At 31.6% G+C, this 14,765-nt stretch overlaps 1 protein-coding gene across 1 annotated transcript in view; it reads right to left on the bottom strand.

The window, feature by feature from the left end:
• Nubpl (NUBP iron-sulfur cluster assembly factor, mitochondrial) overlaps positions 1-8,525 on the bottom strand; it is a 37,974-nt gene extending 29,449 nt beyond the window's left edge. Inside the window, exons 1-2 of the mRNA XM_085820947.1 lie at positions 7,792-8,525; positions 1,456-1,579 (exon numbers count right to left, since the gene is read on the bottom strand). Of these exons, the coding sequence (XP_085677073.1) occupies positions 1,456-1,579; positions 7,792-7,860 (193 nt within the window). The 5' untranslated portion in view covers positions 7,861-8,525. The remainder of the gene's footprint in view (positions 1-1,455; positions 1,580-7,791) is intronic.
• Positions 8,526-14,765: the final 6,240 nt, after the last annotated feature.

The following is a 14,765-nucleotide window of genomic DNA, read 5'->3' as shown; positions in this document are numbered from 1 at the left end:
CATAATTTTAAATGCAGGCTTTTGAAATTCAAGCTGATAACAAATAAGATAATAATTTAGCCTGGAAACCTCTTTTTTCCTTTATTCAGCTTTCTTACTGTAAACTGCATTTTTATATGCTCAACTTTGCATAATTTTCATGTATCTGGCATTCAACATTTCTTGAGCTCTCCGCGAAGTCAAGCTTTTACTGTAATATAGAGCAAAATAAGAGCAGGAATTATAAAAATAATCTCAAAATATTAAATTATTTGTAGAACAAAGAAAGAAATTAAAAAAAAATATATTAATCAAATTTAAAGAATATAATGCTTAATACTGGAACACAAAAAAGAAACTTGGACATTGAATAACCATTTAAAAAGTTTAAATAGTTAAATATTCGTTAATTACGAGGAAAATGAAATTATGTAGAACTTGAATATTGCCCTTCTTCTTTTCAAGTAATCTAATTATATTCTCTAGAAAGTCAAACATTTCTTTGATATATATATATATTTAATTCTTTGAAACTATTCACTGAAATTGAACCAAATTTGGTGAGATACTAAAAGTGGTTAAAGCAATACTATCTCTATTTGGAAAATCATAACAAACAGCTCTTTTTGCACTAACTGCAAGCTTTTTGCAAATTTTTAGAGAATTTCTCAATATTAATTTAAATTTCCACAAAAAACTGCAAATGAGAATGAAAGTAATACTTTCTTAAAAAACAACATAGACAAACAAGTCTACTCATTTAATAAATTTCCCAGTGATTAAAAAATAATATTTAAACTCATTATTCAGATTTTTTATTGGAAAAAAAGGAACCTTTTTTTAATTAAGGGGTGAAAAAAAAATTACTAGTGTCTCCAAATATCTTAAAATACTAGCTCCCATACTATTTTGCCTAAAACATTTGCATAAAATACCTTACCAGAGAGAGTATGGTGATTAGAAAAGTGGACAATCTGTTAGATTTAGGTTTGAATCTTAATCAATGCATAGACATTTGTGGTTGTATGGCATTTATTACAGTGGAAGCTCCTAAAATCTGTAGATCCACAAATCCTCCAAAGTGGCTGATAGTAGAGAAACACTAGATTCCAGATATTCCAGTTTCATTCCTCATAGCATTCTTGGCTAACAGTTGCTGATATCAATGCTGGCCAAAATTCTATTCAACAAGAAGCAATCCCTTGTCTCAACTTGTATTATCATTATATATAAAAGGAGAGTACAAGCAGCATTAAAAAGTGACTGAAAAGCCACAGTTATCCACACTACCACATTAGTAAATACTACTAATGAATACCCACCATAATATGACTGCCTATAATTTAAAAGCAATGCTCATACGTATTTTAACATTGTACCCATATTTAAGTTTACATGATATCTTCAAAAACAAACTATTATGAAATTTAATAAATATTTACTACATATAATAAATAAAAATGCATTTGTTTATACCTGCAGTTGTTGATTTTCCAACTCCACCTTTACCAGAAGCGACAACAATAATATCCTTAACACCAGCAATGGGAAACTTTCGTACGACACTCTTTTGTGAGGCTGATATAGTCTTCTGATCAGTCTATACAAAAAGGAGGAAAAAGAGTCATGTACACTGAACTATATCAAAATTTATATGCATATATGTAAGACTAATAAAAATACTTTTTATGAAGCACTCAATTATTTGCTGTTGCCAATACACCATTTCAAAACATATTTTACTGAAAAATAATAATATGATGAGACAATGAGAGACGGTCATGACACAATCCTGAAAAAGCAATAATCATTATAAAATTATTCGTTTGAACAAATTATTTGCTTTAAAAAATATATGACAATGAGAATTAAAAAGGATCTAAATTTTATTTTACATACATAGATGTACCAAAAATGATGGAAATATACTTGAATTTATAAGTGATGCTTGAAAAGAATCAGATGATTATCAATTCCGTCTTAATAAAATATTTGTAGTTTTTGATTATCTGCACCTTCACCAAAAAGCTGCTAAAATGTATTGATGAAGCAATACACATGTCACCAAAAATATTTATGTGGCAATCCATGATGATGTAAAAAAGAATTAACATCCATGATGATGTAAAAAAGCAGTAACTCATAAATACTTTTGGTTTTAGAGTAGAGAGAGAGTACCCCTTGTATTATCATGAAGGTGTTGTTTCATTTATCGCCAAGTTCTTGTTTCATTTATCGCCAAGTGGTAGTTTATTTATGGTAGCCCGAGTAGTTGAATGTTATAGAAACCTTATTATGATGTAGTCGGTTTCATGATTGCGGTGAATTTGTAAGGGCTTGTGGTGAGTGTTGGTAGGGAAGTATATTGCTTGTTTTCTGGTTTAGACAGTAAAATGGCTGAATGTGGTAAGATTAATTTGAAGTTTCTGTATGATTTGGAAAGAAAGGGAAAAAGAACATTACTTGACTGGTGGTGTAAATGAAGGTTTACTTAGTAGCCATTATTAAGTGTCCTGTTCGTAGGAAGAAAATGGGTATGGTCGGGAGATAACAGCGCTACGGGAGGATATTTTTTACTCTCATTTTGTGAATTTATGTGGCGAAGCTGGCATACAGATTCTAGTTAAGATAATTTTAGGAAGTTTTTGGATGCTGTTAAGGAATTTTGTTTGACTGAAGACGTATTAATTCGTAAATAAGGTAAGTGAATACTTCCTTTGTGCAGGGCAAAGATGAATTTTCTTTTTCACGTTATTTCACTGTTTTATTTAAAATGTAGTTTATTGAGATTATATATTTTTTTGTTGGCTGCTCTTTTGACTTTTTAAATGAATATAATTCGATGCGTACATGGACAAAGTCAAGGGAGTACGCAATGCCTAGTTTGTGCAATTCTCTGATGTTTTTTTAAGTGAAAATAAGTCGATGTGCACATGGATAACAAGTTTGTGCAATTCTTTGTCTTGTTATTTTGGCTCTGTGTAGGGTGATTTTTGAAAATAACAAGTCAAAGAATTGCACAAACTCAGTATCCATGTGATGCTAATTTTAGCCAAGGGATACCCATATATATACTTTTACCATAATTTTTGGTATAAGTGCAGCCAGTATGATTGCATATTATGATCCCAAAGAAATTTCAGCATGTTTTGCATGCATAAAATGCAAAGTGGCTTATTTAAATGCATCATTTATTTCATTTTTCCTTCTCACTTTAGGATTTTAATGCAGAGGTTATGTGCAATGCCACATCTGTGCAACTCTCTAATTTTTTTTTTTTTTTTAATGAAAAATATCACAAAGTACATGGGGAGAACATCAGTGCAAGAAACCAAGAAATGTGTATATCTTGTGTGGAAAGAGAAAAGAGTAAAAAAAAAAAAAAAAAAAAAGTGGCACTAGATGTATTATTGAAATAGATGTGTAAAGATACCCACACGAATGTTTCTCTCCAAAGTCAGCAATGCATTTCTGATTTTTTGGTGAAGGTGAAGATAATCAGAAAGTATACAAATATTGGCTAATCTTTGGAATATGGTAACAGATAGTTTGGCGACATTTTGGTAAGGCGATAAAGGTCACTAGCTAGGACTTTAGCAGTGTACATGGATAAAGACAAGAATGTACTTTTCGTGATTCTGGATTTTTTTAAGTGAAAATAGGTCAACGTGTACATGGATACCGTGCATGTGCAATTCTTAAAAACGCGGCAAGCAGTGGGTGATTCTGCACTTTCTAACAATTTCGCACCTAATCTTCGTCATGATTAAGCACTTTTGTTTCATAAAAGTTCTAGCATAAGCGTAATTCAGCTAGCAGATTGTTGGGAAAAAATGTTGAGTTAAAAAAAAAAAAAAAAAAGAAAAAACATGCCTTTACTTTGTGAAAACAAAATGGTGTCCAAAAAAAAAGAAAAAAAACTAGCAGGTTGCTGTAGCAGGGTTGGTTGCCAAATTTTCGCCAAAAAATTGTTAAGTTACCATAATCCGAAGATTAACCCAAATATTTAATAATGTGACAATGACTATCTGATGAATTAGTTTAAATGATGAATGACAGCTAGAGCTCAATGCATAGGACAGCATTTTGAAAGTTCTTGAGACTTGTACAATTCCTTGCTTTACATTTTTAAGATTGTACCAAAAATACTTCTATTACTTTCTAAGTGGCTAACCACATTTGCTGAATCATAAAAAACTAGGTACTTATTATCACACAGCTCAGCAGCATTTTCTTATCAAGGGAATAAGAGAAAAATGCTGAAAACTTTATGCGCTGATGTGCGAAGTCCTTGAGAACTGTATTACAAATGTGATTAAGAGGACCATGCAACAAAATTCCACACTGATGGAATTAGGCAGCAGAAGATCGAATCGAATGCAATTTCTCTCAGTAAAACATTGCTTTAGTGCCTCACATGAATTTGCAAACACAAGCACTGATTCCTAGATAACTGGAAATAGGTAGTTTGTTTTGATGGGCTGAATTTCTGACTGGTAAGTGAAAAGATGCTAACCAATGATTATCCAATAAGTAAACAAAAATTATTTCAATTCCAAGGTAATTCCTGGTAACTGAAAAATTATAATTATTCAAAATTACAAACGCATTTATACTGAAGTAAAAATTAAGGAATGTCCTTGTTAAATCGGCCACTGTATAAGCCTTTGGCAACATCTGAAATTCCCATATTATCAAATACAGTACAAAGTCCGTAATTCGGATGTCCATTATCCAGACCTCAAAGCCACAACCTGTTTTTTTTGTACGCTTTTCGCATGCACGTTTAATGCACACTTCCGATACGCATGCTTCGTTTCCGATAGCGAAGAATGTGACAGAGAGGTTATTGAAAATGAAAAATTTTCAATTGACAAGTTAGTCGGTATTCTTGATACAGCAATTACAGGACTTGAACAGTGGAACTTTGTAACTGAACAAGAAATTATGTCTGTTTATAGAATTAAACAGAAAGTATTAGCACAAAAAACGAAGCAACTTAAACAACTTACATTGAAAGAAATGTATAATAAAGTAAATCATAATTGCTCTTTATTTCATAAATTACGGTTTCATATTTTTAAATGTATAATTTCTGCACGCCATCTCACCAGATTTAAATTGATGATCTATAATCCGGAAAAACCCCTAATCCGGAATCGCCGAAGTTCCGACGTGTCCGGATTACGGACTTTGTACTGTATAATTAAATTTAACAATTGTGGTGGCTAAAGGCAGTGACCACTTTTTTTTATGACATCTAAAGATTTATTTATATCCACAGATTTTATGACATCTAAAGGTGCTTACTTTACATCAAAACAGGAAACATTATCTTCATTTTTACAACCAGATTTTGTTAATCTTAAATCAAGTAGTATTACCTCTAAGTGTTTTTATGAATTATAAGGTTCTCCTTAATAATGAACAGATAATGTGGTACCTGAGATTGCACATACACGTATTAAAAAAATAATTTGCTAATGACTTTATCAGTAGGAGCGTAATCCGATCTGATCCATGATCTAGACCAAGAGTAATCTCCAAGGTGTCAGACCTTTGTGAATGTAAATCTTAATAGTATAATCCGAGATTTCTTACTTCCATTTATAATGAGAGGAAAATATCTTCATTTAAATTATCAAACTTATTAAATGCAAAATATGATATTTGTGTCAAAAGTGAGATAAATATTTACAAAATGACAAAATATTTACGCTTCTAGTATTGAAAGTTGGCTAGTACCCACCATTAAAGAAAAAGTATTGAAAGTTGGTATGTTTACAATGTATAAAACTTGTGTGGAGTTAATACTTTGAAAAATAGTAAAATTTGATTCCTGCTAAATTCTGATCTCCTCACTTGATGTTTGGTTATAGTTACTTTTTTTAACTAATTTGGTTAGAGTAGATTTAAGGACACCCTTTGTATTATCGTGAAGTTTGTTTCATTTATGGTAACCTGAGTAGTTGAATGATATGGAAACCCTATTATGACATAATTGGCTAAAATATGCAACCAATTACATCATAATAGATAAATGATATTATATCAAAATTATATATATATATCAAAACTATATATTATATCAAAACTATAAAGTCTAAGTTCCAATCTTGGTTATTGGTTGCAGTGAATTTGAATGAGGGGAAAAGATTTGTAAGGGCTTGTGATGTGTGTTGGTTAGGAAGTTCGTTGCTTGTTTTGTGCTTTAGATGGTAAACTAACTGAATGTGGTAATTTGAAGTTTCTGTATGATTTGGAACGAAAGAGGAAAAGAGCATTAATTGACTGGTGTGTAAATGAAGGTTTTCTTAGTAGCCATTATTATGTGTCCTGTTTGTAGGAAAGAAATGTGTATGGTCGAAAGCTGAGAATGCCAACACTACAAAGGATATTTTTGACTCTTTGTGAATTTATGTGATGAAGTCAGTATACAGATTCTAGTTCAGATAATTTTAGAAACTTTTTGGATGTTGTTAAGGAATTTTGTTTGACTGAAGACAGAAATTTGTAAATAAGGTAAGTGGATATTTCCTTTGTGTAGAGCTAAGATGAATTTCCTTTTTTATGTTATTTGATTGTTTGATTTAAAATTCAGTTTATTGAGATTGTATATTCTTTGTTGGCTACTCCTTTGACTATTAAAATTAAAATAGATTGATGGACAAAGTAAGGGGAGTGTGCAATTCTCTAATGTTATACTTTTAAGTGAAAATAGGTTGATGTGTATATGGATGCCAAGTTTGTGCATTTCTTAAATATATTTTTACCTTTTCTTTTTTATATTTCATAAATTCAAAAATGAATATTTATTTACGAAGATATTTTCAGTTAATGTTTTACTACATTCCTTTTTGACCTTTGTAAATTTATTCAATATTTAGCAAATGTTTCATTTGATTCAGATAAAATTTTTAATTTGTTTTTCGGGGCTAATCTTTGGAATATGGTAACAGGTAGTTAGGCGACATTTTGGTAAGGCGATAAAGGTTACTAGCTAGGACTTTAGCAATGTACATGGATAAAGTCAAGAGTGTGCACAATGCCATTTTTGTGCAATTCTGGGATGTTTTTTTAAGTGAAAATAGGTAGACGTGTACATGGATGATACCATGTATGTGCAATTCTTAAAAATGCGGCAAGCAGTGGGTGATTCTGCACTTTGTCCCAATTTTGCACCTAATCTTCGTCATAATTAAGCACTTTTGTTCCATAAAAGTTCTAGCATAAGCGTAATTCAGCTAGCAGATTGTTGGAAAAAAATGTTGAGTTAAAAAAAAAAAAAAGCCTTTACTTCCTGAAAACAAAAATGGCGTCCAAAAAAAAAAACTAGTAGGTTGCTATAGCAGGGTTTGCCGCCAAATTTTCGCCAAGTTATCATAATCCAAAGATAGCCGTTTTTCGGTTATGTTATACTTTTATTCTCTTGAAACAATGAAGTCTTTCAGATGCAATTGTCTCACAAACAGTGAAGATTATTGACTAAGGAATAATATCCAGGTTAGATGGTCAAAACTTGAACCTTTATTTCAACTTCTTTCACACATGGAAAAAAAAAATAGCGTACAGAAAACAGAGAGGTAAAGTTCGTCTCAGTACAGGGTTGTAATATTTTACATTAGATAACATATTACAGTAAGATTTTTCAATTTCGACAGGTTTTGCGATATTGTGAATGTTTAAGAAGACAAATTTCTCAATAGTTCAATAATTCCGCAATAAGTAAAAAGATAGAGGAATGGTGTATTAGAGTTTTGAGAACATAAATGTATTTAGATATATTCCATGTTTAAAAAATTTAATACTTACACTTCGTACGCGGCACGTTCCATTTTTCATACGGAAAGCTAAACACAATTTAAAATTCCTAGAAAGCATATTTATGCTAATGTCACAAGAAACAAGTAGTTAATATAGTTTTCTGATTACTATCTATAAAAAATACGCACATTACTATGTCAGACTTCCTACACCATCTATTAACATTTTGCTGATTAATTGTAATGCAAAAATCTGGCAGACTGATAAATGATTTGCTCCGACTGGTTAAAACAGGAAACGCTTGTTGGATAAGACAAAAGAAATTCAAACTAATTCTTCTTAAACTCCGTTTATCTTTTCACAACAGAACAACAAAACAAATACCTTCAAAACAAACTTTCATTGTAAAAATATAATAATTGTGTTGCCATTAAAGGGCAACTTAAATCAAAATATAAAAAAATAATAGGTGGCACTTTTAATCACATTAATAACTCAACATTCTCCCATCTTCTGATAAATGATATTATATCAAAATTCTGTTATAAAACTACAAAGTCTAAGTTCGTATTCCTTGAATTTAGTAGGCGTTTTAGTGTTCCGACCATTTCTGGTGCTTCTCTCCTTAAGAACTTCGTGAAGAATCTCCGACTCCATTCCTTCTTCTAGTTCCTTCTCCATTCAGTTCTTCCTTCTAGTTTGAATTACTTTAAACTTGAATTTCTAAACTGTAGATAAGTTGCACATATATGAGTAATTCTCCATTAGCGGTTTTCAAACGCACTAATCTATCATTACCATCCTTGGATGTATAGCTCAACCCTTTTGTGTTCACTGGGGAATAAAATGGGCGGTTTAAAGCTCTCGCGATTTTTTCTTTCTGTCAATTTTGTTTTAACACGAATTGTTCCTGAAAGATCTATGAAATGAGAAATATCTTGCAATCCAGATAAGTATTCTTCAGCAAAAATTCTTTTTTAACTACATTAACAATCTTTCTTTCTAATTCTAAAAGTTCTTTCGTAGTTAAACCATCATTCATTCTGTTTTCCTTAGTTTTCCGAGAGTTATTCAAGAATCTTAGAATCTATGTAACCACTTTGATTATTTTTCTACAGCTTGAAAAGTATATCAGAAACCAACCTTTGTCAAATCGTGGCATTTAACATTATCCATGATTTCTTTTCCATTTCTGAAAATACTTTTTGTTTGATCAATGTATCAGATTTTGGACATTGACCTTCCTCCTTCTTCAGCTAGGATGGTACCAATGGGAATGAAATTCTTCACAGTACAGCCTCTTAAAGGTAAATCTGTGAGGTTTTCTGAGCCAGGTATTTTCACAATTTTAAACAAATGAAGTTCTAATTCAGAATCAAACAACAAAAATCAGAGTTAATTTTCAAAATTTTCACAGTGTAAAAATTTGAAAATTAACGCTGATTTTTGTTGTTTGACTTCTGAATTAGTATTTATTCGGCGTGTTATTGTGCCTTAATTAAATGAAGATCATCAAGCTACTTTAAAAACTGCTTTGCAATTCTTTTGGTATTTCAACATCCCAACTCAGTTTTGATATCCAGTTTTCCTGGAGCCATAGTTTTGGCAAAAGAGTCATTAGACTAGAAAATCCAATGGGACTGAATACTTGCTGAGGCAATGAGAGCAAAATTCTTCTAGTTATCGGTTTTTTTTTGGGGGGGGGGAGTTAGTTACTGCACTGACATTACAAAATAAGATATCTTCATAGCGATCCCAAAATAGACCCAAGACTGGGGTTGGCTGAACCCAATTTCTTGGCCTCTTACATTCGGTACACTCCCACCCTATCAATCAGAATTTGTTTGGGGCCATCAACTCGGTAGACACTTTAACAAATTTATGCATTTCTTCCTCTGAGTCGACTGAAGTGATGCAGTTATCAACATAAATGGTTTTTTTAATTTTTCAGCGATTTCTTTTGCTTCCTGTTTTACATTCTGAAGATGGTACTGGATAACAGCTCCAAGAATGAAAGGGCCGCAGGTTACTTACAGGAAACCAAACTTTTATGTCTAAAATCTTGTTGCTTCTTATTTTTGACATCTTCCTACCAGAGAAAATGGAGATAATCTCTGTCTTCTTCATAAATGGAAATTTGCAAGAATGTCTTCTTTATGTCAATAATAAATCCTATTTATTTTTCTCTGAATTTAAGAATCACTTCAGCTATTAATTCAATGGCATTTGCTCCTTTTTCTAAGCAATCGTTTAATGAAGGGCTACCTTTTTGTTTACTCGAGGCATCAAATAAGGGTCTAAGTTTTGTTGTTGAATATCCTTTTTACACTCTGCGGTGACGAAAATAATATGAGTGAATTGAAAGTTCTTCAGACACTACCTTTTCTATAATGTTATGTTCAAGCCATTCCATGAAAGTAGAATTGTAAGCATCATAGTTGCCATCCGAAATCAATTTTGATGTAAGTTTATTTAATTATTTTCAGCAATAATTTTATTATCAGGAAGAATCTCAACCTCTTTCCATTGCAATTTAACTTCATATTTCCCTTCATTATTTATAATGACTGTCTGCTTAAAATGATCTATCACAGCTTCTAAAGCTGCTAAAGAATCCCTAGCAATATTAGTTTCTGATTTTCCATTTCTGATTTCCCCGATGATGGTAATACTAAATTGTTAAATGTTAGCGATTAAACGTTAGAGGGTGTAAGGAGAGACGAAGAATGGTGTTGTAAAACTGATCATCACAACTTAAAGGGGGCTGATGGTATGCGAAACAAAAACACAGTGAATATGAAAAACATGGGAGTAAAAAGTTACTTTAATCTCAGATATTTACAAGAAATAATGTCTTATATTTAAAAGAATTATTTAAACTGATAACCAGACACTGCAATATAGGAATCACAAGACCAGTGGATCCAGCCTACGACATGCAGATCGACTCTTTTGTCACTAAAATTAGCATGGCTGCTGATGAAGTACGTAACATGCTGAGCATCTTGTTAAAGTATATGCAAACCACTTCGCCGTCGTTGTAGTGCATGTACTGCTGTTAGTAATTGTTCATTTGTAACAATTCTTGTGAATATCAAACATCTTTTTTTTTTTTTTTTTTGTTAAACATTCATGATTCATTTTGATCTTCACATTCCTCGTACTTATGTTTACACAACACACTGTCTTATGAAAAAGGTTACTGATGCCATACATTGCCTTAGAGTTGTGATTACAAGTTTTAACATATATGCAGTATAGTATTTTCTCTTACTATCTGATAAAAATAAGGCATATAAAATCTAGAAAGCAATTAAAAACAATATCACCTGAAGTCAGATTACTCATTGAAAAACAATACGGTTATTCAACTAACATGCTTAACATTAATACGAATTCTAGACTAGCTAATTGCTTCGTTCCTGAAAAAACATATTACGCGAGGTGCATTTTACAGAGTTATTATTGTTTTTACTTCCTTGTACGAAGTAAAAAGGAAGTATTGTAATCGCGAAAAGATTCAGGCAGCATATTTCAACGAAAATATCTTAATCAAAAAAATTTAACGATATTTATGTGTGATATCTGTACGTAAGAACAGAATAAAAGACTAGTTTCCTCAATATATATATATATATATATATATATATATATATATATATAAAACTGCTTTAAAATTAATTCTGAAGAGAATTTTTCGTGGCGTCTGTATGAAATGTGCACCTCGTATTTTGGTTGCAATCGGCCGCACCAAACGCATATAAATATATTTATATATATATCTACCTTGTTACCCGGCTCAGTGATCTCAGTTTCTTTACTCTTACATGTTTGTACAATTTTTGCTTTAAAAATGATTGAATTATGTTGTTTTTATCTTCCGGTTAAGGTTTTTATGCCTTTAGTAAATCTGTATGCAATATTTTTAGAATTATCAACAATTTTAAAGTTATTTAAGTGCCGCTAAGCCTTTTTACTTCTTTGTACGAAGTAAAAAGGAAGTATTGTAATCGCGAAAAGTTTCAGGCAGCATATTTCAACGAAAATATCCCATTTTGACCTCTTTCAAATGCAATTTAACGATATATTTCCGTGATATTTGTACGTAAGGACAGAATAAAACACTCTTTTCCTCCAAAAAAATTATAAAACTGCTTTAAAATGAATTCTGAAGAGAATTTTTCATGGCGTCTGTACGAACGTATGTACGTACGTACGTACGTATCTCGCATAACTCAAAAACGTGTAGCCTCAGAATGTTGAAATTTTGTATATAGGACTATAACATGTAGATGTGCATCTCGTATTTTGGTTGCAATCGGCCGCTCCAAACGTATATAAATACATTTATATATATATCCATTCTGTTACCCGGCTCAGTGATCTCAGTTTGTTTACTCTTATATGTTTATATGTTTGTAAATTGTATATTTTTTGCTTTAAAAATGATTGAATTATGTTGTTTTTATCTTCCGGTTCAGGTTTTTATGCCTTTAGTAAATCTGTATGCGATATTTGTACAATTATCAACAATTTAAAAGCTGTTTAAGTGCGGTTAAGTTTTAAATAACATGGCGGACATATTTGTTTACATTTGAAACAGCAGAATTGTAGATTTGTTGGCCAATCTAGAGAGACTAAGCTTCGCAACACAAAAATAACGCCTTCATTTATTATTGGGAATTAAATCATGCTTAATACTTTCTGGAATTTTTTCCAGGAAATAAGTGTTTAAGATTTACTTCGTAATTTTTAATGCAGATATTTTAAGTTTTTATGGATTTTCGCGATTTGAGAACTCAATTCCTTGAATGAGAAATACTCAATCGTCTGTGAAAAACTGTTACATTTCTGTTTTGTTTGCTTAATTTCTTTCATACATCGTTTTAGCTTTATTATAGTATTTGAATAGAACATGTGGCAACGATAATTCTTCAAATGATATAAATTTTGTGCATTCAGGTCGTTAATAAACAAATATAGTGTAATGGTAAACAAATATAGTGAATTTTAAAGAGTGCATTTATTCTATTGTGGTTTATGCGCTGTCGACGAAGTAGATGTAATTCAATCCAATCAAGTGAAATGAAATTCAAGGAAAAAAATGCGTATAATTTAATATTCCGTACAAGGAAGTCATGTGGTGTACACGTCAGATTTTTTTTTATGGCGGCCATTGATTGTTTATATTTGAAACAGCAGACTAGTGGATTTGTTGAAAATCTAGAGAAACTTAGCTTCGCAACAACAAAGATAACGCCTTCATTTTATCAGGTTCAATGTTTCTTCTAACCTTCTTCGGAAACATACAGTGACCTGACTAGAACAGAGAGCTTACTAAAGCTATGTTCACTAATTGTAGTAAGTAGACAGGATACAGACGAAGGGTATACAAAACCCTTTATTTTTCTTTATATACAATGACTTCCGTACTTCGGAATACAATGACCCTCCACTCGGGGTCTAACGTAAAAGATAGCAAAATAAAACTAAACTCTAATTTAACTTTAGAATAATATACGTGTAAGATTGGCCTTATAGTAACAGGAAGCGTATGTAGCACAGAGACTGTAAACACTACAATACGTTTAATTTATCAAGAGGATTAAAACCTCTGGCCTGGAAGGCAAATAGCAACTGCGTAACTTCTAAGGTAAGCGGCCTGCTTCGAACTCACGGCTTCCTCTCTCTGCTAGGCAAAAAGGCCACACTTAAATACTTGGCGTTCGCCAGACAACTTTGCATAAAATCCTTCACGCTTATAATTCTGGCTGGAAGTAGAAAATAAGAAGTGATAGTAAAGATTTAAAATAAAATAAACGTTCGTAAAACTTAAGATCCTTACATACTTCCCGCCAGAGTTAATTAGTTTGAAACTGAGGTCTAAAACGACCTTGTTGAAAACTTTTAGCTCTAGAAACTAACGCGAGGCCAACCTTTTACAATCATAACTTAGCTAGAAACTAGAAAATTTAAAAGAAAGAAATTTGTTACAATAGCAGCTCCCGGGATATACAACAATCTTTTTTTTTTTTTCATCTGTACTGCATCTAAACAGGAGCTTTATTCAATTCTGGTTCCTTCCAGAGATCTGGAAGGAAAACTAGTTTAATGAAATGTTACAGAATGACATTGCAAATAACATATAGAATATACTTCTCTTAACATTCTTATTTCATTCATGACTATTTTAATTATCTCTCCCCGTGCTCTCTGACATGTGTTGTAAAAGAACACCAAACACGTATGTGTTTCTGTCTACGTGTGCCACACTTCCTCCTACAATCAAAACACTAACGTGTTAAAATTCAACATACGAGACCTCTTAACACACCCTACTTTTCAACTCTAAACCCTGAGGTACTATTCTAAAAGTGGCTAACTCTGAAGTGTAGCGTCAGAGAGCCTAACTCCATCATTCAACCTTTAACATATATTCGTCACGATTTAATCTTTACAGTCACACGAATAAAAAATATTTAACATTACTTTCACTTTTACCATATCACGGTATTTCTTAACATTTAAAATAACAGTTCACATGTATATAAGAACATATCAACATGCCGTTAGTTTTACACATTTGAAAACATACATTAGTAGTACATTGTTAACTTCTATTCTTTTCAAAGCAAGTGCCAATTCTTTCTACATTGAAATAATACTACATTTCAAAAAGTCTTTCAGACTAAAACTTCTCTCTTGCTAGAATGTTTTAAATAAAATTTATACAATAACTTTTTTTACAATATTTAAGTTCTTACACAACGCTATTATACATCAACTTTAGTTTTACGCGCGAGTAATTGAAAAACATAATAAGAAAATCGGTCACAACTCATTTCTCGCCCTTTCGGCGATAAAGGTAGACCTCGCATGAGGTAAAACTTCTTGAAATCTGCCACTTGCAGTAAGAATGAAAGATTAACTCAAGTTTGCAAAATAACATAAAATTTTACTTATCTTTGTAATATTCAGACATCCTTTTCTGGGCCCAGTCTTTAAAGGTATAGCAGATAGTG

The sequence above is a fragment of the Stegodyphus dumicola genome, chromosome 7 (assembly GCF_044657685.1).
Source record: "Stegodyphus dumicola isolate Sdum_Otavi_A_Nest chromosome 7, ASM4465768v1".
Classification (NCBI taxonomy): Eukaryota; Metazoa; Arthropoda; class Arachnida; order Araneae; family Eresidae; genus Stegodyphus; species Stegodyphus dumicola.
The sequence above is the reverse complement of the archived record's forward strand: the minus strand, read 5'-3'. Positions and strand labels throughout refer to the sequence as shown.